The following is a 26707-nucleotide window of genomic DNA, read 5'->3' as shown; positions in this document are numbered from 1 at the left end:
GGCTTGCGGTCCTTGGTGCAGTTGCCTGCGGGTCTTACGTGGAGGCTGCGTTCAGTCTTCCCCTGGTTGGGGGTATCTATTTATGTCCTGGCCTTTGCTTTGCCCATACTGCTGGTGTGATCGTGTGTCTGCTGTGCTAATGAGAGTCCCCGCTGTGCGCCTGACTTACTTGTATGTCGGGGGTGCCCGTCCCGTCTCCGGATCCGCACCTATGGGGAGAGGCGAGTGGAGTGGCCGACTCTTCCCAGCTCAACCGCCTCTCCGTCTGTGGCTTCCCCCACTTTCGCTTCTGCTGGGCCTGATGTGGTCATCCCGGGGGTGGTGTGGAGTTTTTACCTTCCTTGGTGTTTGTTTCCCTAGGTGACAGCGTGTTCATGGCCCGCACCATGGTTTGTGCGACCGTACCGGTGCTCTCAGGCGGCCATGCAGCTCCGGCACTTCTTACGATGTGCGGGTGCCAGTCGTGTTGGCTCCAAGTTGTCAGGCTCTTAATCTGCCTTTCTGCAGGAGACCGTTTCAGGCAATGGTGTCCCGTTGCGTCGCATCTATTAAGGAGCCGGATGTATGTTTGGTGCCCGCGTTTCCCTTTTTCGCGCCTCTTTGTGCTCCACTGTCGGTCGTGGCTCGATATGCCTGCTTGCTCTGTAGCGTTCATCTCCGGATCTGTTGTGTGATTTTTTTCTCCAGATTTTGCCCATCTCTGCCCCTTCGGTTCCGATTAGTAAAAACTCCCTTTTCATTCCGTCTGTTGAGCTTTAAAGGGTATATGTCGGCTTTTCATGCCGTCTAATGTCAGAGCTCCCTTAGCCATAGGCCATCTTGCTCGGGCTCTCGAGCACTCCCCACCATCTTGAACTTTTGAAGTGGAAGGGAAAGGTTCAGGGTGGACAAGTCCAACACAATTCTCAGGCCAGACTGGTGGTTCTTCTGTATGGTGAAAATTCTGGAGTAGATGCCCATGCCTCGCTGGGAAGCTGGGACTTCCTCCACAGCCTGATCCTGTACCAGCGAGTTGCTGTCCCAATCTGTGGTAGTGGAAGAGGGGAAGGTGGGGAGGGAGGAACCGGTAGGCGGTAACCCGAGGATACTACTGATAGGATCCAGGGGTCCGCGAACCTTACGCGCCAATGCTGTGCGTGAAGACACCGGAGACACGTGGACCCAGAGGAGTGTGTCAGGTCTTCTTTCCCTCTCAGGCTGCGGTGCAGGAGGGGGACTGAAAGAAGCCCTCATTTCCAGCCTTGTGCTGTTTACGGCGGTGTTGACTCTGAGATCAGTCCGGCTGCCTGGACCGTCGTTCTTGGAAGCCCTGGAACCCGCCGAAGGCCTGAACCTTGTCGGAACTCTGGTGCGTTTGACTGATGGATAAAGATTTTGCAGTCTGGGAACTGTTCTTATCCAGTTCCTCATCTGTGGTGGAATGGAAGAGGTTGCTACCCTTGAATGGAAGGTCCAATATGCTTTCCTGTACATCTGGGTTGAACTTGGTAGCCCGGAGCCAGGCTGTCCTTCTCATGTCTGCGACTATACAGATGGCGCGGCCTGAGGTGTCGATATGCGCCACTGTGGACTCCATGATGTCTTGAGCCACCATCTTTGCTTCTGCCAGCCCCACCTTGAAGCGTGCCTGATTGCACCAGAAGTTCCGGAAGGAAGTCAGCTATTTCCTGCCAAAGCCTCTGGTTAATGTCTGCGAGCACGGCATCTGCGTTAGACTGACTAAGGAGCAGGGAGGCGTTGGAATAGACGACCTTTCCATTCACCTCCAAGATCTTCCCCTCCTTGCCTAGCAGAGCAGATGACAACATGGCCGAGGAGACTGCGGCTTCGAGTAGATAAGAGGCTGTGGCAATCACTGAGTGTGGAAGAGGGTGTGGAGGTGCCGATTGGTGGGCTGCGCTGAATGGGGTGTCAGCCATCCCTTTTGGCCAAGGCGACAACGTCCTTGTGCATCGGGATCCCCATTCTAGCTACGGGGTGGAGAGTGAGGACCTCGGGCCAGGACCCCCGCCTCTGGTTGCTCCACCTCGGGCCGTGGAAGCCCCACATACTCTGCCAAACCTAAAAGTTGTTCATGGAAGGCCTTGGCTGAAGGTGTGTCAGGGTCCTCCTCCTCATCGGTGTCCACCAGAGTGTCCGGCTGGCCTGGCACCAGGGTAGGAGTGCTGGGAGCCGATGGCAGAGGTGTGAAGATCAGAGCCGGAGACTGCTGTGGCGACTGGTGTGGAACCGCCTGAACTGTAGGAGGCAGGGGAGATGGAATCGAAGGACCTGGCATGGGCAGCTGTGGCAGCGCAGGGGCCTGAGCCTCCGGAGCCATAGGAAGAATGACTTTAGGTGCTGGCGGAGGAACTGGAGGCAGCATGTCCCTGATCCCATACCGAAGGATGGAGCTCATCTGAGGGGACCTCATAAGCGCGATGAACTTCTCAAAAAACGTGTCTTCACAGGCTGGTGGGGTGGCAGGTGGTATTGATGGAGTAGCGGGTGGCTGCTGGTGCCTGTGTGTACTCTGCCATGCCGGTTGCGGGGGATATCTGCCCTGCGACGCTGAAGGATAAGCTGTCGGCCACATACCTGGTGAAGACCAGTCCCACCTGGACACACAATCTCTGACCTGTTCCCCGAATGGGGATGTGTCGGACGAGCAGCCATCTTGGCAAGCTGTATGCCACGTGCCTGCGTCGTGGTGCCTGGCACATTGGGACTGGCCTCCTCCTGAACTCTTGGCGGTGGAGCATGAAGCCTACCTTGCACCTCAGGTCGAGGCCTGACAGGCGTGGTGCCTTCGGCTGCGCCGCTAGTAGTGCTACGTGCAGGCGCCCCCAGACATTTTTCCGGTACTAGGGCATAGCCCCTCGTGTCAACACCTGGTATAAGAACCTTGCAGTCCCTCAGCACTGTCTCTGGAAGGATCTAGTGACCCCCCCATCCCCCTCGGCCTGGCGGCCGGTAGCTGAATGAGCCTCGGTATCCGTGCTGGCATGATAACCTGAACGCCCCCATGCCCCCACTCGGGGTTTCCTAGGAAAGGAGTTGCCCTTGTGGGCTGCGATATAAAAAAGTGTCCCTACCTTGGGCCTCGACTTGTGTCTGACGAAGTTGTTCAAGTCCTCTGGAGGCTACTTCTCGAAGAGCTCCCCTCCCCTAGCTAACCTGTTCATCAGAGCGTGCGGTGTAAGCGCGTCGCACGCGGTACAACCTTCCCTGCCGTGGTTGGAGGCCAAGGCAGCGTAGGCACAGAGGTTGGGGTCGGATGAAGGGGAAGAGCCCCTTGCAGGCTGGACACCTGCTGAAGCCCAAGGACGTCGACATGTGCCAGGGAGGAGCATGGCGCCAGAGGACAGAGTAGGTGATTAAGGATAAGAAGAAACAAGACAAAAAAGACAATATCTGGGGAAGAATGTGTGGAATTAAAAGGCTGAAGCCAAACCCAGGAGCGCTGGTGAAAGCGGTCAGTTCCAGCCGACGAGGAAAAGAGGACTGGTGGGCAGAGTCAGGGGAGCGCATGTTCCCAGGGCCGCGCCTTTGTGTGCCTCTAAATTTAAAGGGGAAGAAGAGTTTTTCTGGTTAAAAAGGTTCCGTCTCCCGTCCCTAGCGAGGGACACCCATACAGTATGGAGGAAAAGGGACGGGAGGTAGGAGTAAGAAAACCTTTCCTAACAGTGCAAGTGTGCATTTGAAATGCGAGAGTGTTTGTGTGTGTGTGTTCATGTGTGTGTGTGTGTAATCTGCACTTAATGGCCAGCCCTCTCCTAAGTGTGAAGCCGGACTATACATTAACACCATCATTGAGAGTCAGAACTAAATTAAGGAAAACCCTGCATACATGGTTTGTCTTCTGAAGTTCTTACCAGATGACTTGTAGAAAATCTTTGCAACAATGTTCAAATGATTTCTTCACGCATGTTGAGGTTCAGTTTTGCTATATAAAAACATTCATTTGTATGGCACACATGCTAGGATATGTAGAGCTCTTGATAAATACTTAATAACAGACCTCCACATCCCATAGCAAAAACAGAATAGCATTGAAAAAACTGAAAAAATGTAATCCCAAAGAGAGAAAATGAGCCACCCACGTCAGTGCTATTGCACCCGCAGCTGTACGTACATGAATGGTGTAGAGCAGTTTCCTTGAAATAATTAAAGCAATTTGCAAACAAGGTAACCACCTCCCACAATCGCCAAAGTTCTCTTCTGTAAGTGGTCTGAAATCACTTCCCCACCTGAAATCTCATCTTCATTATCCTCGAGAGACTGTTGGCTGCTCCGGTACTCCGAAGTAGGGGGTGTGAACTTCTTCCGTGTCACATACTGGCGACCGATTGTCTTTTTGGCATTCTTCACAAGGTTTTTGGAAAGTGTTCTAGAACAGACGAGACAAAGGCTATAAATCTGCTCATGAGTTGCAAACATCAACGCAACAAAGACTGTAGAAACACCACAGCAACTGACCAGGGCCAATTAACCACCTCATCCCCATATCTAGCACAAAAGTGAGGTCACTGATGATCAATGTTTAATTACCAACCAATCAATGTTGGAACTGTGACCTCACTTCCGTTTAATAGGTAAGGATGCATTCAAAAGCGCAAGCCATGGAGGACACAAACATTCAGCATCAAAACTTGCAAAAAAAGGTGAGCTGATATAAAGGAAAAGACAGAACCAATCCGATACAGAAAACTGCAAAGTGATGAAAAGCACACCATACCCCAGGAGCAAACTTGCATCCAATTTCAAGAGCTAATTTAAAAGAAACCAGAAATTAGTAGGTGTGTTACCACCAGCCATATGAACAGTAGCCAATGGCATTGCACTATAATGCATTGGAGAAGGGCAAGGTCTATGTTACACAAATGCACCCTTCCTTATTCAAGAAGAATAAGTTAGTCATGGGCATGTTGGGATGAGGGAGTGGGAGCAGAGGAAGCTCCTAGCATCTGCATTTATAAAACAGTTCCTGTCGGGAAATCCCACTCCAAAATCTGCCTCCCAATTTGCATGTCAGTAAATGAGGACCTAAAAGTGCCAATGTTTTCAAAATAAAAATAATGTTATGTCAGGACTTCAACTTGTGGCACTGAAACCCATGAGTACTGTTTACTTATCGAACAAATTCTTGTTCCTTTATATTTTTATGTAAACATTGCATATTTTTCTCCAAAGCATTTTGGCTCATTCCTCAATCTTAGCAATGCCACTCCAAAACGCTGAACTAACCCCCCAGAATGGTCTTTATCCAGGGTCAGATTTTTAGGGCCATTGGTAGCGCCGCTTGGCCCTTTTCTGCATTTTAAAAGAGATGCAAAGTTTAAATTGTTAAATCATTCTAGAACTTTGCAAGAAAGAGTTCCATTGGATTTAGTGAAAATAAGCCTGCCCACAAGTGACTTTCAGAGAGGCCCTGAAATAAACTGTTGCCCAACCAACTCATTACAAAAGCTTTTATAGACACCAGTAGTATCTTTGTGGCATTGGGCACATCAATAGACCACAAAGTCTGCAGTGTGGGCAAGAGAGCATATCACAGATGGCTGGTCTGACCAGTAAAGTGGAAAAAGGAATGTCCAACAAAGCCCCTCTTCTACCCCCAAAAGCAGTGAACTGGTCAGCGCAAGCCCACACCAGAAGGACCTATGCCAAAAAGTTAGTGTTAAGAAGTCAGTCTTACGTGGTCGAATGGCTGAAGTGCCCAAGAGAAATGCCCACTGAAAGACCGTGGAACAAATCATTCACCTGGTAGGAACTGCGTTACAAACAGAAAAAATGCTTAGGTGTAAAATGCAGATTTAATTGGCCCTCCACCCAAATAGCATCTACAGGTTCTGCACGAGTACAAGAGAGCAGATGAGTATGCCAAGAAAACATTCAGTGCACAGAATGTAACATTAATAAAGAGCATTTACACTACCTGCAACGCCAGCTTTTAAGGGTATACGACAAAGATTCACCTGCTTGCAGGACACATAGGTCCCCAGTCCAAAACTCAAAATAAATAAATTAATCAGGGGTCAAATCACCTCTGATTTATTATTTTGGGTTATTTAGTGAGCGCAGTTAGGTCGAAAAATATCCTAAACTGTGGCTCCAGCATGAGCCCCCCAAAACGTTTACCTTTGCTGTACAAGTTCACCAACCTGGATTCAAGGCTGGCTACACAATCTCTGCATTTACACAGGAAGGTTTGGATGTGGGAATGTGACAGATTCTTAAACCGGTCCCAGATTCTTCCTACCCCTACTGTGACAGTATTTAAACTTGTCAAGAGGGGATAGGGACCCCTGTAAGGCAACAGTGAGGCATACCAGGTTGGAAGCCAGAGCCAGTCCTACCCCTGAGAGAGAAGATAACAGTTGAGAGGGCCCCAGTTCCAGACCCCTCTCTAAGCGACTGTATGTACCAGTCCCACTGCCAAGCAACCCATACCTCTTCACAAAGATGCAGACCAGATTATTACATTTTATTGTATGCCACAACATCCAGCCATAGTATGGGCAGACACCACACAACTTGACAGTGCACCACAGGCTTGAGCAACATCACTCCAGGTACAAGATCTGCGCAAACATTGCAGGGAGAGAGAGCAGACATGTGGAGCGACAGACTTTATGTGGCTGTAAGGGACGGGGCGCATGACTAGCTCATTTTAGTGCACACCGTGAGCAAGCAGCCGAGGAAGGACCCGTCAACCAGGACTGCATCAACCATGTCGCAGAGTGGCTCTCTGGTGCGGCCCACTGCCATAAACCGGACCTTTTTTCAACATGAGCAGCCATCAGTCTGGCACGACTGACCTGTGAGGCAAAAAGGGACATGGCTTGGCACCCTTTTTTTTGCATGCCGACATCTGTAACACCTTTTGGGCAGGGAACTGGTAGCTGACTAATGGCATAAGGAGGGGTAAGCAGGAGGATAAAGATTGAGACAGGAAGTAGGAATGTGTGGGTTGCATAAGAGGGGCCAGAGAAGGAGGAAGACCAAGAGACCAGAAAGTGGAAAGATGGAAAACAGGAGTGTGGATGCAATTTACAGAGGTGAGGTATCGGCTGGTGAGAGCAAGTGGTACTGTGCTATGATTGTGCTTGTAAGGTGGGTAAGAGTGTTAAAGAAAGAGTACAGTGAGTGGAAGGAGGAGATCAGTAAAAGCAGAGTGAATTAGTAAAATTTGAGGTGGAGCACTAGTGGAGGGGAGAGTATAGTAGAAAAAGGAGAATAGGAGACAGTCGGAAGGAGTAACGAAGGGTGGAAGTAAGTAGTGGAGATAGAGGGTGTAAAGACTGGAGGAGGGTAGCTGTACTTCTGCCCTCTATATGGTTGGGCTAGAGGCACAGAGCACCCCATCCAAGGTTCTCTATATGGTAGCTATGGATGAGCAACCTAGGCTTAAGCTCTTAGGAGGTGATGCAGGCTGGTTAAGTACAGCAAGTCCCCAAACCCCCACAAAGGAATGTCCACACACTATATTAGGTGATAACACAGCTTCTTTATATAAAATAAGGTTCAGCTAAATATATGCATATAAATAATAACTCTTTGTACTTTGGCAATGCTATTCTAATTATGGCAATACTATACATACTCTACGGGGTACCAAAAATACTTAGATTCATAAAAATTCACCAATTGCTGACTTTCTCTAAAAAGCATGTGAACTGCTAAGCAAGGGGTGACTGCATAGATCAACAAAGAAAGGAATATCAGTTTCAGAACATGGGCAGTACACTTTTTTTAGCTTTAAATAGTGATACTGTGTGAGGATTCCCCCTGCCCCCCAACCTGGGCAACCTTTAAGGGAAAGGTAAGGGTGCACCTTATCTTGTCTGTTATAGCCCAGTCCACAAATATTCTGCTTTACTCCTACAGGTTCCACTACCCCAAAGTACCTGAGAAGCCACAGGAAAACGGGATCCAAGCCGAATCTGGGACCCCCAGATGATTCGGGAGGCTCGTCACAGTACCTTTGGTGCCTTGGCAGGCGAAGTGAAGTTTCTTGGCTTTACTCGATGAGACCCCTTGAAGATGGACCCAATTTGCAAGGGGGCGTTGCTGGGACGTAAAGGCAGATGGAGAAATGGAGGAACCAGACTGTGCTGGAAAGGCAGCACTTTCGATCTTCGCGTGGTCTCCGTTGACGGGTCGTTACTCTGGCTGTGGATGCCCCACAAAGGTGACACTTGCTGTAGACTCCGAAAAGGCCTGGCTGAAGAGGATAAGACCCCTGGGGACCTTGGATGCCTTTCAGTGACGATTGGTGCAGTGGCAGAAGTAGGTGTCGGGTTTCAGGACTTTTGGTTCTTCGATGCAGCAGCACAGACCTCTGGATGGCTTCTGTAACCTTGGTTTGACCACTGGAATGGACTACGGACCCTCACCAAGGCTGGACCCTCGAGACATCGTCTGATCATTTTTGGTGGCGAGAAACGCACTGGCAGACCTTCCTCGGCACACAGCGAACTGGGATCTTTGGCAGGAAAAAGTGGTCAGACGTCTTGTCAGGGATGTCCCTTGAAATATTCTTGCAAGCCCTTTGACAAGTGGGAACAACTAGTCTCTATGACGTTCTGAGCCTTCGGAAGGGTGCCTACACTGCCCGATGGACTTCCCAGCTCTCTTTTGAGCTGACGTAGCCAGAACAGTCGCTGTTTCGAGTCTCGAACGTCTGTGGTCGCCAAGCTTATGCCACAAGTCGCCTTTTCCCCAAAATCTGCCTTCCTATCCTCAAGGGAACCTCTCCTGGAGCAGCTCTTGTGATCACAACTGGAAGGACGCGTGTCGTTGCCTGCAACTGTGATTATCACTGGAACGTGCCATCCTCCATCCTGTGACTAATCCCAAGCAAGCCCCTGCATCATTAGATTCTGTATTTCTTCAACGACAGTGGTTTTATCTTGCATTTGCACATGACCGGAAGAGTATTTGAACCATCAACTGCTGGGCACCTCTCAGCGGAACAAAGGGTGGAAGATTGAGTCCCCAGCAACCCCCAGACGATCCATCCAGATATCTGGGAAAAACTGAGTCGGGAGGGTAAGAATCAGTGAGCCGGTCCCTCCTTACTCCCCAACCCCCATACCCATCCCCATCCCTATCCCATGTCCTCCATATGATAACATGCGCCGTGGCGCTTGTCGCGCTGGGCCTGGCCTCTTCCAAGACTCTTGGCGGTGGAGGTTGAGGCCTACCCTGCACCTCAGTACGAGTCCTGGGAGGCGGATTGCCCTCGGCTGTGTCGCCGGTAGTGCTGCATACAGGCGCCCGCTCAGACATTTGTCCGGTACTAGGGTGTAAACCCAGTACCAGACCATGCAGTACCTCAGTACCCTCAACGGTAGGAGTCTTGCGACCCCTCTGCCTGAGGGCCAGTAGCTGGAGCAGCATTGGTACCTGCACTGGTACAAGAACCTGAAAGGTCCCTACTGCTTGTGTGCTTCCTGGGGAAGGAGTCGCCTTTGCGGGGTGCTGATGAAAACAGTGCCCCTACCTTGTGCTTGACGAATTCCTTTAAGTCCTCTGGAGGTGACCTTCCGAAGAGCTCCCTCCACCGAGCTAATCTGTTCTTCAGAGCGCAAGGTTTAAGCGCGTTGCACGAGGTACAGCCCTCCTAGCCGTGGTTGGGCCAAGGCGGCAGAGAGCTAGAGGGTCGGACGTAGGGAAGAGCCCCTCGCGGGCAGGACACCTGCAGAAACGCGCGGACGTCAACATGCGCCGAGGAGAAGCGTGGCGCTAGAGGACAGTATCTGATCGAAGACAAGACGACAAAAAAAAAAAAAGACACTTCTCTGGGGAAGAGCGTGTAGAATTACTAGGCCAGAGGCCTAACCCCAGGAGAGCTTGTTAAAGCGGTCCGTTCCTGTCGACGTGGAAAAGATGACTGAGGAGTGGTGCCGGTGGGCAGAGTCAGGGGAGCGCAGGCTCCCAGGGCCGCACCCCCACGTGCATCTAAATTTAAAGTGGAAGATGATTTTTTCTGGTGAAAAAGGTTCTGTCTCCTGTCCCTAGCGAGGGACGCCCATACAGTATGGAGGTAAGTGGACGGGATGTAGGAGTACATTGGGAACAAGTCCCTTTGTTTCCTACCTCCATTCCACTCACCTGTGGCCATAGTACTTAGGTCGGGTATCCTGCTCCTGGGTTAGCTTTCTGTCTGGAAGAAAGGAGAAAACATACCTATGATCTGGTAAATTGTTATTGAAACTTTGAATAGTTTAAAACAAGACACCACAAGCCCATTGCAACCCTGTTAGGACAGTTTTTCTGAAGTTCAACTAAGGGCTTGTTAGGGGAAATTCTCAGAAATGTGCCAATTCCCTCCACCTTAGAGACCACCAGCAACTCTACTGGATTTTGAGGACTTGATTTTTTTAACCCGGAGAGAGTCAGACCCTTTTAACCACTCATGCATTTATTTATTTTTTTAAAAACTTTTAGTATTCTATCTCAAGAGCTCTGATTGCAAACATGCAGGAGAATGAAGCATGGTATAATTCATTCCATAGCTTGTTTTCTTACAGTTTTCATGCTATTACTTATGCAGTTGAGTTCTTGAGCATCATAGTTATTTAACAATTAACAAATAAAAAAAAGAAAATTAACAGGTATTCCCTCCCCCCCCTCTCCCTGCTTGTTCTCATCTTAGTAAAGTGCGGTTGAGTTTAATATGAGACATGTCCATCTGTGTGTCCTTGCGGTTCCCGTCCTCGGGATGATTCATCCTGGTTTTCTTGATCATATTATTGAAACTTCGTAATATTCTAGATTTAAAGTACATTTGTTCTTTGTCTCTAGTGAATTCTTGAAGGGGCATCCACGTATTCAAGTATTTCGAGTATGAGCCGTATGCCAAGGCTGTTACCTTTTCTAGGGCCATGATTCCCCATAGCTTAACCCAACACACGGCTTCAACCGGACCTTGTTTGTTTTTCCACATATGTGCCAGGTTAATCCTTCCTGCGCTTAACATGTAGGTGATGAGCATGGCATTGTTCCCGGTATTTGTATAAATATTCTCGATTGCCGCCCCAAACAATATCACTACAGGGTCCATGGGAAGCTGTACTTTAATTTCCTTAATATGACTCAGGATTTCCTTCCAATAGGTCTGTGCCAGAGGGCAGGACCACCACATATGGATCATGTGTCCTTCTCCGCAGCCTCTCCAGCACAACACGGAATAACTAGCTTTGATGGAATGTATTCGCTGTGGAGTCATGTACCATCTAAGGCACAGTTTGAATGCTGCCTCCTTGATTAAGGCACATTTCGAGCTCTTCGCTACTCAATGCCAGATTTGCCCCCATGTTTCTATAGGAATAGGCTTGCCCATCTCATCCTCTCATTTCTTCATGTATTCGAATGCTTCTTATGGGTCCGCTCTGCAGAGCAAGCGATATATTCGTGATATGCCTTTTTCGGGCATCCTTTCTTGTATGGTAAGTTCCAGCCCTATTGGTTGTCGGGATGCTCCTTCTTTCACCTTTGTGTTTGTAATCCAATGTCTTATTTGAATATAGTGATATATCGTTCAGTTTCAGGGATCGATAACTTTTCTTTACATCCTTCAAATGTCAGGGGTACCCCTTCTATGTAGAATTCTCTTAAGGTAAGATTCTCCCCTCCTTCCCAGAAGAAGTTTGGTTGTGTACCCGGAGAGAAGTCTGGGTTGTTGGTCATTGGTGCGAGTGGGCCTCCCCCTAATTTTAGCTTCTTATTCCGTAGGGCTTTATCCCAATACCACAGGGTAGCTTTTGTTGTTTCCAACAGCGTGCCTCCGTCCCCTCTGTGTCTCGGGCGTAAGAATCCCAGTCTTTCCAACAGGGTTTTTGTTGTTTCCCTTACTAGGTGTACCCATCGACTCTGGTACTCCCTTGGAGACCATTGTAACATTGGTGTCACCTGCGCCGCCCAAAGGTATCTACGCAATTCTGGAACCCCCAAGACCCCATATCTCGTATTCGGAAGAGGACTTTGTGGGGGATTCTTGGCTTCTTTCCTTTCCAAATGAAGGCCATAACTTTCTTTTGTAGATTCTGGATTGCTGGGGTGCGGGGGGATTTTCAATGGGAGAGCACCCATTACATATAAAAATCTGGGGAGTAGGGACATCTTAACTGCCGCTATCCGCGCTGACCAGGATAGCTCCTGCATATCCCACCTTTTCAGGTCTTCTATCAATGTTGTCAACAGTCTCGGGATGTTTGCCCCATAGAGCTTTCTGTAGGTAGGTGCTAGGTTAATGCCTAAACTGGCTACGGGTCCTTGACTCCATTTTAGTGGATATTTCCCCTCCCACCTTGCCACCCTCTCCGGGTTTTCTGTGATGTTAAGTGCGCTAGATTTTGGGTAGTTAATATGGAACCCTTAGACTTCGGCGAATTTATTTGGCATTGTAATTGCATGGGGGAGAGAACGCTCTGCATCTTTCAGAAAGAGAAGGACATCGTCTGCATACAAAGCTATTTTCTGGGTTGTGCAGGACCCCTTGTCCACCCCCAGGAGGCCTTGTTCTGCTCGTATTCCCTGTGCCAGCGGCTCCATGGCCATAGCAAAAATCAATGGTGAAAGGGGACTCCCCTGTCTAGTGCGCTTGCGAATTGGGATGATCTCGGTCAGCTGGCCATTAATCAATCTTGTCGATGGGTGTATGAAATTGGCCAGTACCATGCAAGAGAAAATCGGACCGCATCCAAATTTCTCCAAGACCATCTGGAGAAAGCTCCAGTCTAAACTTTCAAAAGCCCTAGAAGCATCGAGCGCTATTATGGACATAGGCTGGCTTGTTCTTTGTGCCCATTCTATGATATTTATTGCTCTGCAAATATTATTGTATGTGTGGCGTCCTCTTACATAGGAGGACTTTGGCTAACCTTTGTGCTAAGACAGTGGAGTAGATTTTTGCATTGCCGTTTAGCAGAGATGGGGCGATAACTGGTGGCTGGGCTCATTTCCCCCGTGATTTGGCCAGTGTCTCGTATATGATTGAATAGGTGTGTTAAAGGGCCTACCAGTATGTTTTGGAAAGTTTTATAGTAGGCATTACCCAGGCCATCTGGGCCCGGGGATTTATTCCCGTTCAAGGCGTTAATGACTCCCCGCACTTCCTCTTCTGATTTAGGTGCTTCCAACTCTAGTCTGTCATTATCAGTGATTTGTGGCAGTTCCAATTGTGCCAAGAATTTTGTTTGCGTTTCCCTTTGTAAGTTATCCCCCGATAGATGTTTAACGTAGAATGCATGCATGACCTCTATCCCTTTTTCGTCTTTGGCCATTTCCCCCCCCCTGCATGTGCTAATTGGGTAATGCGGTTGCGGTTCCTATGCTTTCTCAATTTGGCTGCTAATAGCCGATTGGCTTTATCCCCTTTCATATAATACATTTGTTTTTAGGAGGAGTTGTGCGGATTCATCTGCGTAGTGAGTCTCGAATGCAGCTTTAGTTTGAGTTCTCGCCAAGCTCTTTGGGATTTTTTATATTTATATTGCGCTTCTGCTGCCTTCCCTTTCGTTTTTAGTTCCTGCCTCTCCCTTTCTTTTCTCCTTAGGAAATTCACTGTGTGCGCAATAAATTCCCCTCGGACTACTGCCTTGCTAGCAATCCAATAGTATTCCCCAGTCAATCCCCAGCGGGTTGTTTTCCATGAAATAATTCTTCAGCACGTGTTCAATATCCACTTTCAAAGCCAGATCTTTCAACAGCAGTTCATTTAGTCGCCATGGTTTGCGAGTTTGTGGCTTCGAGTGGGGCATTTCCATGGTCATAGAGACTGGTGCTTGATCGGATCTACATCACACCCCAATCTCCAACCCTTTGACCTGTGGGATAACTATCTGAAACTAGGATCATGTTGATCCGGGAGAACCCTTTATGTACTGCTGAGTAAAAGGTGTAATCCTTCTCTTGAGGACGAAAGAAGCGCCAGGTTTCAATTAGTTGTAAGTCCCTGAGGAATTGAGCCAAGGCTTGTTTATTCACATTGTCGCTGAGTGTTGCTGGGAGAGTTTTATCCATCGAGGCGTCCATGATGCAGTTGAAATCGCCCCCTATAATGATTTGACATCTTCCTCATTCTGCTATTTATGGGAGTAGTTCCATCAGGAATTGATGTTCCCTTTCATTGGGAGCATAAATCTCCACCGTATTCACTTGTTGGTTCATTAGCGTTCCCCCCAGGATCAGGTATCTCCCTTCCGGATCTCTTAAACTGCTTCTCGAATTGGACTCCTTTAGCTATGAGAATTCCCACCCCTCTCTTTTTCGTTCCGAGGCTAGGAATTGCAATGGGGAGGCTTTGTGTCTCAGTCTGTGTTCGTCTTCCGGGAGCAAGTGGGTTTCTTCCACCCACACCACAGAAGCCTGCAATTCCCCCAGCCGTCTCATAATAGACCTTTTTATAGGGGAGTTTAGCCCTTGAACGTTAAGCGTAAAAAACATCAGGTCAGCCATATTCTCTCTCATGAATCATAATGTGATTTTGAACTCTGTTTCTTCTGGTTGTGGAGCCTGACAAACTCCATAGGTAGCATCTTTTACATTGTGTCACGCAGCACCTTCAGTGCAGTGGCACAGGGAAGTCTTTCAGATTTCCCAAAGGTTTAAATACCTTCTCTGGGATAAACTGTTTCCCAGAGCAGTAAAGTGAAATTGACTTTACTGACATTTGAAGCTTTCTAGACCCAGCACACACACTATCTTACAACAGGGTGCCAGAGGGCTTACCTAGGATCCCCTTTGTCTAGCTTCTCATGTAAAAATGTTTATGTTACTCTTTCTTCACTGAATGGCTGGTGGTAGTGGTTTTGTTTTAACTACCGTGGTGTGCATTTACCACAGGCTCCGTTCGCAGCTGCAGTAAAGCAACCAAGGGTGCCATTTTTGTCAAAATGGCCCGGTCGTCTTTTTTCACCATTTCTTTGTGGAAAGGTCCTTCTTCAGATTTACTTTGCGCGCCAAACCTTGTTTGGTCCCATTGTTCACTTTGCCTTTGGCAGGATTCACAAGTGAATCCTGCCTCTGGCTACAGGGTGTCTGGGGTAGGCAGGAAGTGAGGGAGGTGCCCGAAACTCCCTGTGTTTAGTCTCCTAGGAGACCCAAATGCACTCTGTGGTGATTGGCCGGCTGACTGTCCGCTCCTGGACTGTTAGTTCACCCAGTGAAGCCCTGCTGCTGTGCTGAAACTCCAAATTCATATCGACAGAGAAGCCCCTGCAAGGACGACTTCTCCCATTGAGTTGGTGGGACCAATCAACTCCAATGTTACCCACCTGGACATCCTTCTCGGAGCTGGTTAAATTTCCACAGAGTTGCTGCTGGAAACCGTATAGCCAGGGAGAGGAATACCAGATTGTGTTTGTTGCTTATAAGCTGGCCTAGAGCTCCAGGAAGATCCTCCAGACTCGAACCTGGGCCCCCTCAACTGAGTGCGGAAGCCCAGAAGCAAGGAAAGTCCATCTCGATAGCCAGGAACCGCAGTGTTACTATTTGCAGTAGATGCAAGGAGCACAAATACTGAACAGCCACTGATTTGAAGATTGCCGGTTGCGAGCGTTGACCGTCCCATTGCAGTGCAGGAGTCCTCAGAAGTCCTCCCTCTTGTCCCCACGACAGAGGCCCAGGAACAGTGAGATCTGCAGAGCTGCACCTGAACAGAAGTCATCTACTGCACTTTTTCTTCAATACAAAGGTACTGTAAGGTCTCAGAGAACTTACATCTTACTGTGGAGTTTATTGCATCTTCTACTACCCACAAGTCTAATCAGCTTGTGGCCCTACATTTGATTCTTCTTTTCTTCAAAGATTTCTAAAACATTGTGCAAACATTTCTACTTACCTACCAGAAGTGCTTCATCCTATGTAAGACTTTTGCCCATTGACTTTGGCTTAGCCTGTTGTACTGAATGACTCTTCTTAGGGGAACCAAAAGTATTTGCCTGCTTAAGAATATTTGTGGTCTCTTGTTGTTCTCAATCTTTTCCTTTTACCAACTTCTAACAGTATTCTAAATGCAAACAGTAAGATATTAATGTCCCCAGCACCATAGCTATTGAAGTCACCCGAGGGTGTAGGTTGCACCTGTGGGCCATCCCAAAAGGGTATTTACTGATTTAGAAACTAAGAGTGTACAGTGATGAAGTGTATTTGTGTGTTACTTTTATATTGCTCCCTTCTGAAGAAGGCTTATTCTAACTAATACATTAATCATTGTTTATTCAAGAAACCTTGTGTGTAAGAGTTTAATTGAATACTTGTCACCGTGAATCTCTGTGCAACTCCCCTAGAGCTCACATTGACCCCTCTTGAGATAAGCTTGGCTGCTCAACACGCTACCAAAACTGTAGTACAAGCTTATATCAAAGGTTGGGTTTCCCATACCTGTGGTCAGAGTTGTGTGTAGTGATTCCAAAGGGTACTGCATGCAAACTTTGCCTAACGGGGCTTAGTAAAACCATTCAACTGAGGCAGTACAAGACTCCACTCTCAGTAAAAGGCTGTACCACCCGAGTATAGTGTAGCATAGACAGAGCAGCCAGGCTTATCTTAGGAGGGAGAGAGGGCTGTACATTCAGTACAATTAAATTTTAATACAAATATGGTCCAAAGAAACACTGACACTATGTATTGTAAAAATACATTTTTTATTTAAATACAAGTAGGCCCAGATAAATCTTAGGGCCCGGGGGACGAGGAGACTCAGATAAGTACTATCACAGATCATATAAACACATTATAAAAACACAACACTATGCTTTAATGTAAACATACCAAAGCATATAACCTTATTTGATACACCCAAGAGTAGGTCTAGGCAAGTTAAAACCAATAGCTACTTTTCGATTACTTACAGTAATACAGGGTAGTAGACCCTAACAGTTGTACTGTGACACTCAGCAAGGAATCACATTGTAAATCAACTGGACAATATACTTTTCAGAATAGTGGAACACTTATTCCAGGAACAGTAAACACCTATAACTCTAGTTAAGGATAACAGTTATTCTAGGGAAGTAAAACCTAGAACTCTGATTCAGGATAACACACCTATTCTTGGGGAATTGTACCTTTTGGTGTAACAACCAATTGCACTTACTTTTTAGCTCAGTGAAACACAGCCTAAGATCAGTAAGACCTAATTACACTATTTTGGGATAGCTACCTAAAAACACTTTTCAAGAATGGCACACAGCTATTCTAGGCAGGTAACAGCTAATGTTGTGATATACTATTAGTTTGCTTTTCAGATCAGTTCAACACAGATTAAAGGTAAGCAAAAACTTGTTTTAGGGTGGCACACAGCTAACACAAGGTAAGTAAAACCTACTCACTTTTCAAAAGGAGCTATCAGCAACATAGAGGTAAGTATAACCTAAGGCAGACGTATTATGGACAGGCTAACAGCAAGTCAGGGGAAGCAAGACCCAATTGGGCACACTCAAAATTATCCTAACAGGAATAATAAAGTGAAACCAACTGCATTACTTTTGGGAAGAGAGGAGTCCAATTCACAGGTGAGTGTTAACAACCTATCTACGTTCTGTTAGTATGGCAAGACAGTTTCTAAGGAAAGTAAGACTTTGAGACTACTTATTTTAGGCAGCACATAGCTTATGCAAGGTAGGTAAATCCTAAATATACTTTTCAGAATGGCAGAACATATCTAAGGTAAGTAATAACTATTTGTAACTATACACTGAAGATTTTAAAGTTACCAAATAACGAATTCACAATTAAGTACACAAACACTTGTTTTACTTTTCAAGGCAGACCCCTTAAAGTATACAGCCCTTCCCAGTTCAAGTACATGAGTTGACTATGAGGCAGAAGAGGGACCCTAGTGGTCTAGGAGCCAGCTGTAGGCAGGTTGAGATAGGGCTCAGTTGAAGGCAAAGTTCAGAGTTCCAGAGGAAGACTGTTCAAACAAGTAAGTATTTTACCTTTGAGTCAGTTGAGGGTCCAGGGACATTAGAGAAGACACCCTAGGAGGATTCCAGCAGTGGGCTTGGTTAAAGTGGACAAGAGACCTCCCAATCACAGAAAACACCCCAAAACTACACAGGTATCACAAGAGACTTAAGGTAAGTAAATACCCAAGCCAGCCCAGTACTTCAGCACAGAAGAAGTTTTCTCAGCAGGGGAACTTCAGGATCTGTAGCCAAAAACCCAGGCGCTGCACTCCTTGTCAGGAGGACCGGAGACTGGACCCTCGATGGGCTTTTTCAGCAGAAATCGACACAGAAGGCTTCAGGCAAGGGTTTCTTTGCGGCTGGATTTGGCGCCTTTTCACAAGCACAGAAGACTGAATATCGCTGGTCGGATTCTCGCTGTTTGCAAGGTCCAGCACTCTGGTGAGGAGACTTTCTGGACTTGATTCACTTCCCTGGGGGTCCAGCAAGATGCCCACATAGTTTCAGCAAGGTTTGGAATACAGAAGACCGTGCATGGCACAATGGCTCGAGGTCCCATGGTATTGGGGTATTGCAGCCCTGCAAGGTCGCAGCACGATGTGGGATGGCTCAAAACACATGTCTTCTTGAGTCTAGTGGGTCGCACTATTCTCTGGGCAGGGGTTGTCATTTCTGGAGTGCCAACGTAGATTGGAAGGAAGGGTAAGAGCAGGCTCCGGTTACGCAGCAGGCTCTCCGGTCACTGGAAATCATCTCAGCAGCATTTTCTTCATCATCCTTCAGTTTTGGTTCCAGTAGTTGACTACCTCTTCAGATTCCAGGATCAGACTTTTATGCGGGAACCCGGCTAATCAAACACCCATGCAACATTCAAACTTGGGGGTTTGGGAGGTTGGCAGCCTTTTCAAGACAGCCAGCCTCCCAGTTTCAACTGGATTCGCACAGTCAGGCTGGAAGACAAAGGGCTGCAGAGTTTTGGACTCCTTCCTGGCTTCCTGCCTTCACAGACACACTGGAGCCTGGGCAGGCTTGACCAAGGTCACCCGCCAAAAGCATTTTCCCATCCTGGATGTCGGGGGAAGGTACAAGAAAGGACAAATATCACTAAAATGCTGAAAAAAGAAAAACAGGGGACATTTTGGTAAAAAAAAGCACCCAACAGCTGCAGTAAAGGTGCACCGGATTAATAAAAGGGTTCACTGCCACCAGCCATTAAAGGTATGTTTGTCCTTGTAATATAAATGTTACATTTAAAATGAGAAAGGGGATACTCCATATCTCCCCAGCACTCCACATAAAGTGGAGGTGCTAGTCTCACCTAATAAAATGTAAAAGGGATCCAAAGATCCATTCTACCCTTGGGAACTGTAGTTCTCACATGGTAAGCCAGAGAAAGTCAAAAGGGGAGCCACAAGGCCAACCCAGCAACAATAGGCAGTATGTGCCAAAGGTTGTTAAAGAGGATCAAATTAAAAAGACACCATCGAGAGTCTTAAAAATGATACCTATAAAAAAGGATACCTTTCTTGTTGCTGGTTTTGAACCCTGCCGTGACTGCTTGGAGGAAAGCATTTGCTCATTGTTATGGGGCAACTGACTAGTGCCCAAGATTAGCAGTACTGAGACACTGTCTCTCTTTGTGAATTCTTGTATTGTTACAAATTGCACACATCAACCTACAGTGAAGTGCAGTTAGAATACTTTGTATTCTTATAACTTTTATAGCATCACTTTTTGGTTACTTTTACAATATGCTTAAAACAAGCTGTTAACATCAGTGATATTTTTACCATTTTTGTGACGTATTACTCATGTAATTTGTTGTTTACTGCAAATGGGTACTAAAGGTGGCTAGCACGTTTATAGATGGCCTGGCCACAAGGCTTTCTGCTTTCCTTTAGGCATATTGTCCTTTGGCCCTTTTCCTCTCTTCTGAGGTAAGGAAATGCTTAATATGGAATACCCTTTTTGGGGAAAGCTGTCACTTTCGTGGGCTAAGGGGCAATTAATGTGTATGGTCAGAGGAAGGAGCTGGGACTATTTAGTCCCAACCTATATCCCTGGTGTTTGAATGTCTGCTGCTGTGCAGATATTGAGCCGGTGGCTACCCACGATTGGCTAGCCGCTGCCTGTTCATATTATATTTTATATTATACAGATGCTTAACATTGGTGTGCTTGGGCATGCGCTCATCCCAAATCTTGGATAAAAGCAGGGTTTTCGTAGTCATTCAACAGAACGTTGAAGCCAAGAACTCTACGAAGAAGTGCATCCTGTTGATGAACCCAGAAGCTGACCAGCATCAGTTCCAGTACTCTTCCAACGAAGCCATGCTCCTCTGTCCAAATTTCTTGGAACTTGGATTTTCAGCTTACAGCACAAGATGCCTGCTACTGCATTTTCATGCGCAAACGGAAGCCTGTGTCTGGTGCCTGTGTATGTCCCTTGAAGATCGGCTGTTGCTGCCTGACACTCTCTCAATCCCTGGAGATGTCCTGAGGTGGTATGCCCCATAGAAGTTGTCCTCTTTCCACGTTAGGGTGTTCTACTGGAAGCTGTATGTAACAGATTCCTAAGCAGAGCAACAGACCAAAACTAAATCCCAACTAAGCTTAAACTAAGTCTCGTTGGGCAGAACCAAGCACAGAGGATTGTGTACGCAACGGATTCGGGAAAACCAGCAATGGTCACTGGAGAAATCAGAGTCAGGGGGGGGGGCAAGTTAACCAACCTGTTTGGGTCCCCCATAGGGTTAAATGGGTTTATAGGCCTGTCCCTAAATCACGCTTTCCCGATTTTGGTCTGTGGAGACCTGGTCAAGGATCCCTTCCCAGGACTACCCAAAGGGCTGGGATTGAGTGATTTTACTTTCCTGAACCTTTTGACTCTTATAAATCAGAACCACTGGCATTGCCAATCTCTATAAACCTACTTTGAACTGGTGACATTTGGGCTGAATACCCCAAACCATCTTAGGGTTGGACTTTAAAAGTGGTTCTGTGATTATCCCCAAAGTATTCAGTCTATTTCTAATATGTCCGGTATTTACCTCTGGAGCACTGGTCATTGAATCAAATTATTTTCTATTACTCTCAATGGTGAAAGTATATGGGATACATTAATCACCGGGGTATAATATATTAGAGCATGGAAGTCCTCTATTTTGGTGAAGGGGGGCTTTGTGGACGAGGAAAGGGAATTCAACCAACAAACAAATTCCACAAAAAGCTACCCCACTTTTACACACTGGACGTAGGCGCTCAATAGTCAAGTTATGGGAAACTGCTTAGCATTGCTCACGCAGAACCACAGAGTGAGTGAAAGTATTACCACATTTTAATCAAAAACATATGTTAAAACACTCATAAAACATAAAAACATACACAGATTGAATGTCGTATCCAAACTATATCTATGTCCAACGATTTCCAAAAACACAAAATGATATTGTCTGGCTTCTATTTAAAGGCAGTTTTATACTTCATGTGAGGTTAGTAACACATGTGAGAGGCTTATTCACAGTAATACATATACAATGGCTCTCCTATTTGGTATCTACACATTTTTGTGTTTCTAGATACAAAGGAGACATCTAAGGACCAGTATTTGTTCTGTGCTCCCTTGGATCTGTCTTCAGGACACCAGGTGTTAAGACGTATGAGTATTGCATGTTTCTTCCAGTGCATGTGACCATGCACTTTGGACACTACAGAGAAAATTAACATTAAAACTTTTAAAAAAGTACCTTCAATATTGATATTATACTCTGACCAAATCTAACTAACCTTCAATTTCTTAGCTGTGTGTAGTTGATTATGCGGACGTGTCAATAAATGAGGCCATCCAATTTATTCATCTTATTTAAAAAAACTGGAATAGAAACAGGAATTCATTTTATTCTTCTACATTGGTATCCCAACTTATGGTGAGGCCAAAACAGAGTGCCTATTACCTGAAAAGTTGTCTCTGTTTGGTGTACATGCTTTTGTGATTACATGCGAACAACCCAACCGTGGCAGCTCTAAATTTAGCCAGCCATCATGCTGCAGGTTTTTTGTGAAAGTAGTAATGTTCTTCAGCCTATAAACAAGATAAACACTAAATATATTGTGTTACCTTCCCATTAAACAAACTTGCTTGGCTCAAATCTGTACAGTGCACCCAATGGGGTATTTACCTTCATGGGTAAGCTTCAACCGGCTTTACTTAATGCTGTGTTGCCCTAAGTCTCAATGTTATTCTGGGGCGGTCCGCATTCGGACGTGTACAGCGTTGGTTTCCCATGAATGAATGCTCTACAAACTAAACAAAGGAGGCGAGAAATGTAGCGACTCCCATTTTAACCCAATGCACAAACAAATTGGAGGCACCTAGGTATGGCATATTTAAAAAAAAAAAGTTCTGTGTTCACATACAATGATGATCCTGGCTTAGGACGTCGGCTCGGTCTGCCATCGCCGCCAAACAAAATTCTCTGATTAACGTCTGATTTACACGAGTCATGTGACTTATAGAAGTCTGCCCACAGCTAGGCTGCTGCTACTGATTGTTTCCTGCGCCGGCAGCGGGCACCATGTTGGAAATCTGATGTTTTAGATATACAGGCGTGCAGAAACGTCTTAATTGCTACCTTATTTAGCATGAGTATCGGATAATGTACAAAAAAAGGGTTGTCTTGTAGTTGTCATACTAACCCCGTTTTTTCTCTTTTAGCTACAGCTGTTTCTATGTAGCAGACTGCACCAATTGTATGTAGTTTATGAATGGCGCTGTGTATGACAGTCATGGGAGACTTCAACTCAGGTTTTTAAATTTCTTGGCACCACATATGAATATGTTGTCTCAGTATTTTTGAAGACAAAGCATTTATTCACATTGTGCCCTAATCTGTACTCTTTTGCCTAAGAATGAATTCCCCGGTTGGGAGTGGAAAGAACCAGTGTTCACATTTGAATGGACATATGTACTTTATGTTAGTGTATAAAGAGATTCTACTCAATTGAGAGATTTAAACCATTCTTGACAGTGTCAAGGTTGAAAATACATTTTTGTTCCAACTTTTAGGGAAAGATCCCTGTCCCCCCTGCGAGGGTGATGTTTAATGGTTTGAATTACAAACCAGAAAATATCTCCATGGCTGTGTTTGGCCTCCTTAAAGTGTGCTACTAGTTGTTTATCCACTATTTTTTTTTTTTTTTTTTTTACACACAAGCGATGCTTGCAGATTCTCTGGCATATGGGTCTTTTTGTTTTGCCTATTTGGGGCATTCAACCAATATATAGCCCATTTGGTGAGGAAGTTAGTGAATGATCTGAGCTGCCACTTGCAGCCCTTAAGATCAACTTCTTTCATGTCTTTTGTCAGACCAAATACTGAACAGTTACCACATTTAAAATGGCCTATTACCTGAAGGTTATTGCCATAGGGTTGTTTGCACAGGAAGTTTTTCTTTCCGCCACGCATACGTGTGCACCAGCTTGTCTTTTAGGTTGGGCATTCTTTTGAAAGCAAAACAAGGTTTATTGATCTTAAAATCTTCAGTATGGATCATTCCCCAATGTTTTAAGATGGTCTTACACAGATCATTGCTGATCGGGGAAAAGGATGTCATATGGTATTTACTCAACCTGCGTTCTGATTTGTTTGGTGAGACATCTGCCTACTGATGTTAGAAGCACATTTCAGTGATCTTATATAATCGTATGTGAAGGATAAACACAATCTTTTAATCTCATACTGAGTTGTTTGCTGTTCAACTCAGTCCTCTGTTTTCCTACAATGATGTCTAATTCAGAGAAATTCTGAGCATTAAGTTTTCCCGCAGGCTTTGTGGATGAAAGCTGCTGAAATGCAATAGTGTGTTTTATCGGTTACTTTCTTGAATAAAGTCGTTCCTAGTTCATTGTCAATGGACCTGTATATTTGAAGATCCAGGAAAGCAATTTTTTCTTTATTCACTATCATGGTGATCCTAATGGATTGTTGTTGCGTGTTCAACCATGAATAAAAATTAGCTAGGGTTTCCAAACCACTGCTCCATAGCATGAACACGTCGTCTATGTAGTGGTGCCAGCTTTTTATGTGGTCTTGAAAGGGGAGTAAATCTATTTCAGTTCGAAATTGTCCATATATAAATTTGCCAAGTGAGGTGGAAACATAGCCCCCATACTTGTTCCATGTAGTTGTTGATAGAACACTCCTTTACATAGAAATACATTTTGCGTAATGGCCAGTCTAATGCATTCTATGATGAAGTCAGAAGGGACTGTAAGATCCTCTCTTTTCGCCAAATAAGTGTGCATAATCTGCACACAAGCCATTTGCGGGATGTTCTTATATAATGATTCTACATCTAGTGTGATGAGTACATCTCCAGCATTGATATGTAGCTTTTCTATGATTTGAATCAATCAAAGATGTAGTGTCCTGCACATCAGATTGCATGTTGCACACAAAGGGTCTCAAAAATAAATCTGCATAAATGAACAAAGGTTCCAAAATGGAACCGATCGCCGTAACTATGGTTCTGCCTGGTGTTGCCGATTCATGTTTGTGCACTTTTGGGAGGCAGTAGAAAGCTGGAGTGCCAGAGTTATTCTTTACTAGGAAAGTCTTTTGTTATGATCGATCCCGCCTTCAGTGAGAGCATCACTCATAAGGCTTTCAATTTCTTCTGTTATTTTAGTTGTTGGATTGTCTCCAAGGACTTTGTCCATTGTTCTTGTCCTCCAGTTGTTTTTTCACTTCTTTCTGGTATAGTGCAGTGGCCCATAACACTACCCCTCCACCTTTATCTGGTGGTTTAATTATAAAAGTGGTGTTATCTTCTAGATTTCTTAGGGCAGTTCTTTCAGTCTGTGTCAAATTGTCTATGTACTGTTTTTTTGTACTGAATAGATTGCCTGATTCTCTCAGTACTTAGTTTTCGAACGACAATATTTCAGGGGACACCATCAAAGCCATGGGAACAAAAGAACAAGTTACTTACCAACTGGTAACATTCTTTTGACTGGATGTTCCTCCAACGTATTCCACATCTTTGACATGTAATGTCCACAGCTGTGCACTTCGGAAACTTTTTCAGCAGAGGGCGTCCTGTGTCGATGACGTTGGGTCGATGTCCCTTGAAGGCCTCCGTCGAAGGCGACGTCACCGGATGGTATAAATAGGACGCACGGCGCCCGTAGCCTCAGTACGTTTTTTCCCTCAGAACGTGTGGCACCAGTCTCATGCCTGCTTGACTGCACATAGCCTTGCAGAAACGTAAGCTGCAATCGCATAGGGAATTCTCCAGAGGGGCAGGCTGGGAGGGCGATGTGGAATACGTTGGAGGAACATCCAGTCGAAAGAACGTTACCACTTGGTAAATAACTTATTCTTCATATGGATTGTGTCCTCCAACGTATTCAACGTCTTTGACAGACTCCCAAAGCAGTACAAGTAAATGGAGGAGGGAAAAGAGGGAAAAGAACCCAATCAGATTGCGGAATAAAGAACCGCCTTCCCAAAGGCCATATCCTGACCATGGATCGTATCCAGGGAGTAATGTTTAACAAAGGTGTGGAGCGAAGGCCATGTAGCGGCAACACAAATATTCCTAATAGGAACACCCCGCTGGAGAGCAGTGGAAGTAGCCATGCCCCTATTGGAATGAGCTTGCAGCCCTTCAGGAGGGTCCTTACCCACCAATCGGTAACACTCTGTAATGGTGAGGATAATCCACCTGGACAAGGTCTGTTTGGTAACAGCCTGGCCCAATCGGTGTCCAGCCTATCCTACAAAGAGTTGATCGTCCACTCTGACCCTGGACATCCTTGAAATGTAAAAGCTCAGAGCTCTCCTAGGATCCAACCGATGGAGTCGCTCCTCTTCCTTACCAGGATGAGGAGGATAGAAAGATAGAAGAACCACCTTCTGACTCAAATGAAATTCAGATAGTACCTTCGGTAGAAAGGACGGACGTACCCGCAGTACAACCCTGTCCTTGTGGAACACAGTAAAGGGTGGCTTAGAGGATAGTGCCAGCAATTCACTCACTCTGCGAGCGTAAGTTACCGCAACCAAGAACACAGTTTTGAAGGACAATAATCTCAAAGGACAAGAGTGCAAAGGTTCAAACGGAGCACCCATGAGAAATTTCTAAACCAAATTTAAATCTCAAACCGGCACCTGGAAAGGGGACGGCAGAAACACATTAGTGACTCCTTTAAGAAATTGAGAAATCAAAGGAATCTTAAAGTAAGAACAGTCTTCAGACGAGCGCTTAAAGATAGACAGCGCCGCCAGTTAACTTTTAATGGTACCCACTTGAAGGCCCCTGTGGCCTGAAGAAAGTAAGAAAGACAAAACCAAAGGAATGGAGCACTGAAAAGAATCAACATTGTGACCTCTGCACCAGTCGCAGAATTTACCCCAGCGGCAACAGTACAGGGATTTTGTTGCAGGCCGCCTGGCCAAAATCAACACCTCCATCACGTCATCCGGGAGGTCCCAATCCTTATACCTCAACCTTTCAGATACCAAGCATGAAGGTTGAGAGTCTTGACCTCTGGATGGAAAACCTGACCCTGAAATTTATTTTTGAGGTAATGCATGGACACGGTGTTGTCCGTCATGATCAGGACACTCTTCCCCTGTACAGATGGCAGAAAAGCCTTCAGGGCTAGCCTGATGGCCCTCATCTCTAACAGATTGATGTGGAGTTTAGACTCCGACAGACACCAACCGCTGGCTGTCAAAGTCATTGGCATGAGCGACGCATCATGTGAGGGAAGCATCCATCACTACAGTCACCTCCAGCCACTGT

General features: G+C 46.0%; 1 protein-coding gene across 10 annotated transcripts in view; it reads right to left on the bottom strand.

Moving 5' to 3' along the window:
• The window catches only part of SBF1 (SET binding factor 1), a 2512102-nt gene that overhangs the window by 1102020 nt on the left and 1383375 nt on the right, over positions 1-26707 (bottom strand). For 5 of the 10 annotated variants that reach the window (XM_069629502.1, XM_069629505.1, XM_069629506.1 and 2 more), the window contains 2 exons: positions 5678-5752; positions 4230-4369 (listed from right to left, as the gene is read on the bottom strand). In XM_069629502.1, the coding sequence (XP_069485603.1) occupies positions 4230-4369; positions 5678-5752 (215 nt within the window). The remainder of the gene's footprint in view (positions 1-4229; positions 4370-5677; positions 5753-26707) is intronic. The other 5 variants (XM_069629504.1, XM_069629508.1, XM_069629510.1 and 2 more) reach the window with 1 other exon arrangement.

This window comes from Ambystoma mexicanum, chromosome 12, assembly GCF_040938575.1.
Source record: "Ambystoma mexicanum isolate Mex_15411 chromosome 12, UKY_AmexF1_1, whole genome shotgun sequence".
In the NCBI taxonomy this organism is placed as follows: domain Eukaryota; kingdom Metazoa; phylum Chordata; class Amphibia; order Caudata; family Ambystomatidae; genus Ambystoma; species Ambystoma mexicanum.
This window is presented reverse-complemented; position numbering and strand designations above follow the sequence as displayed.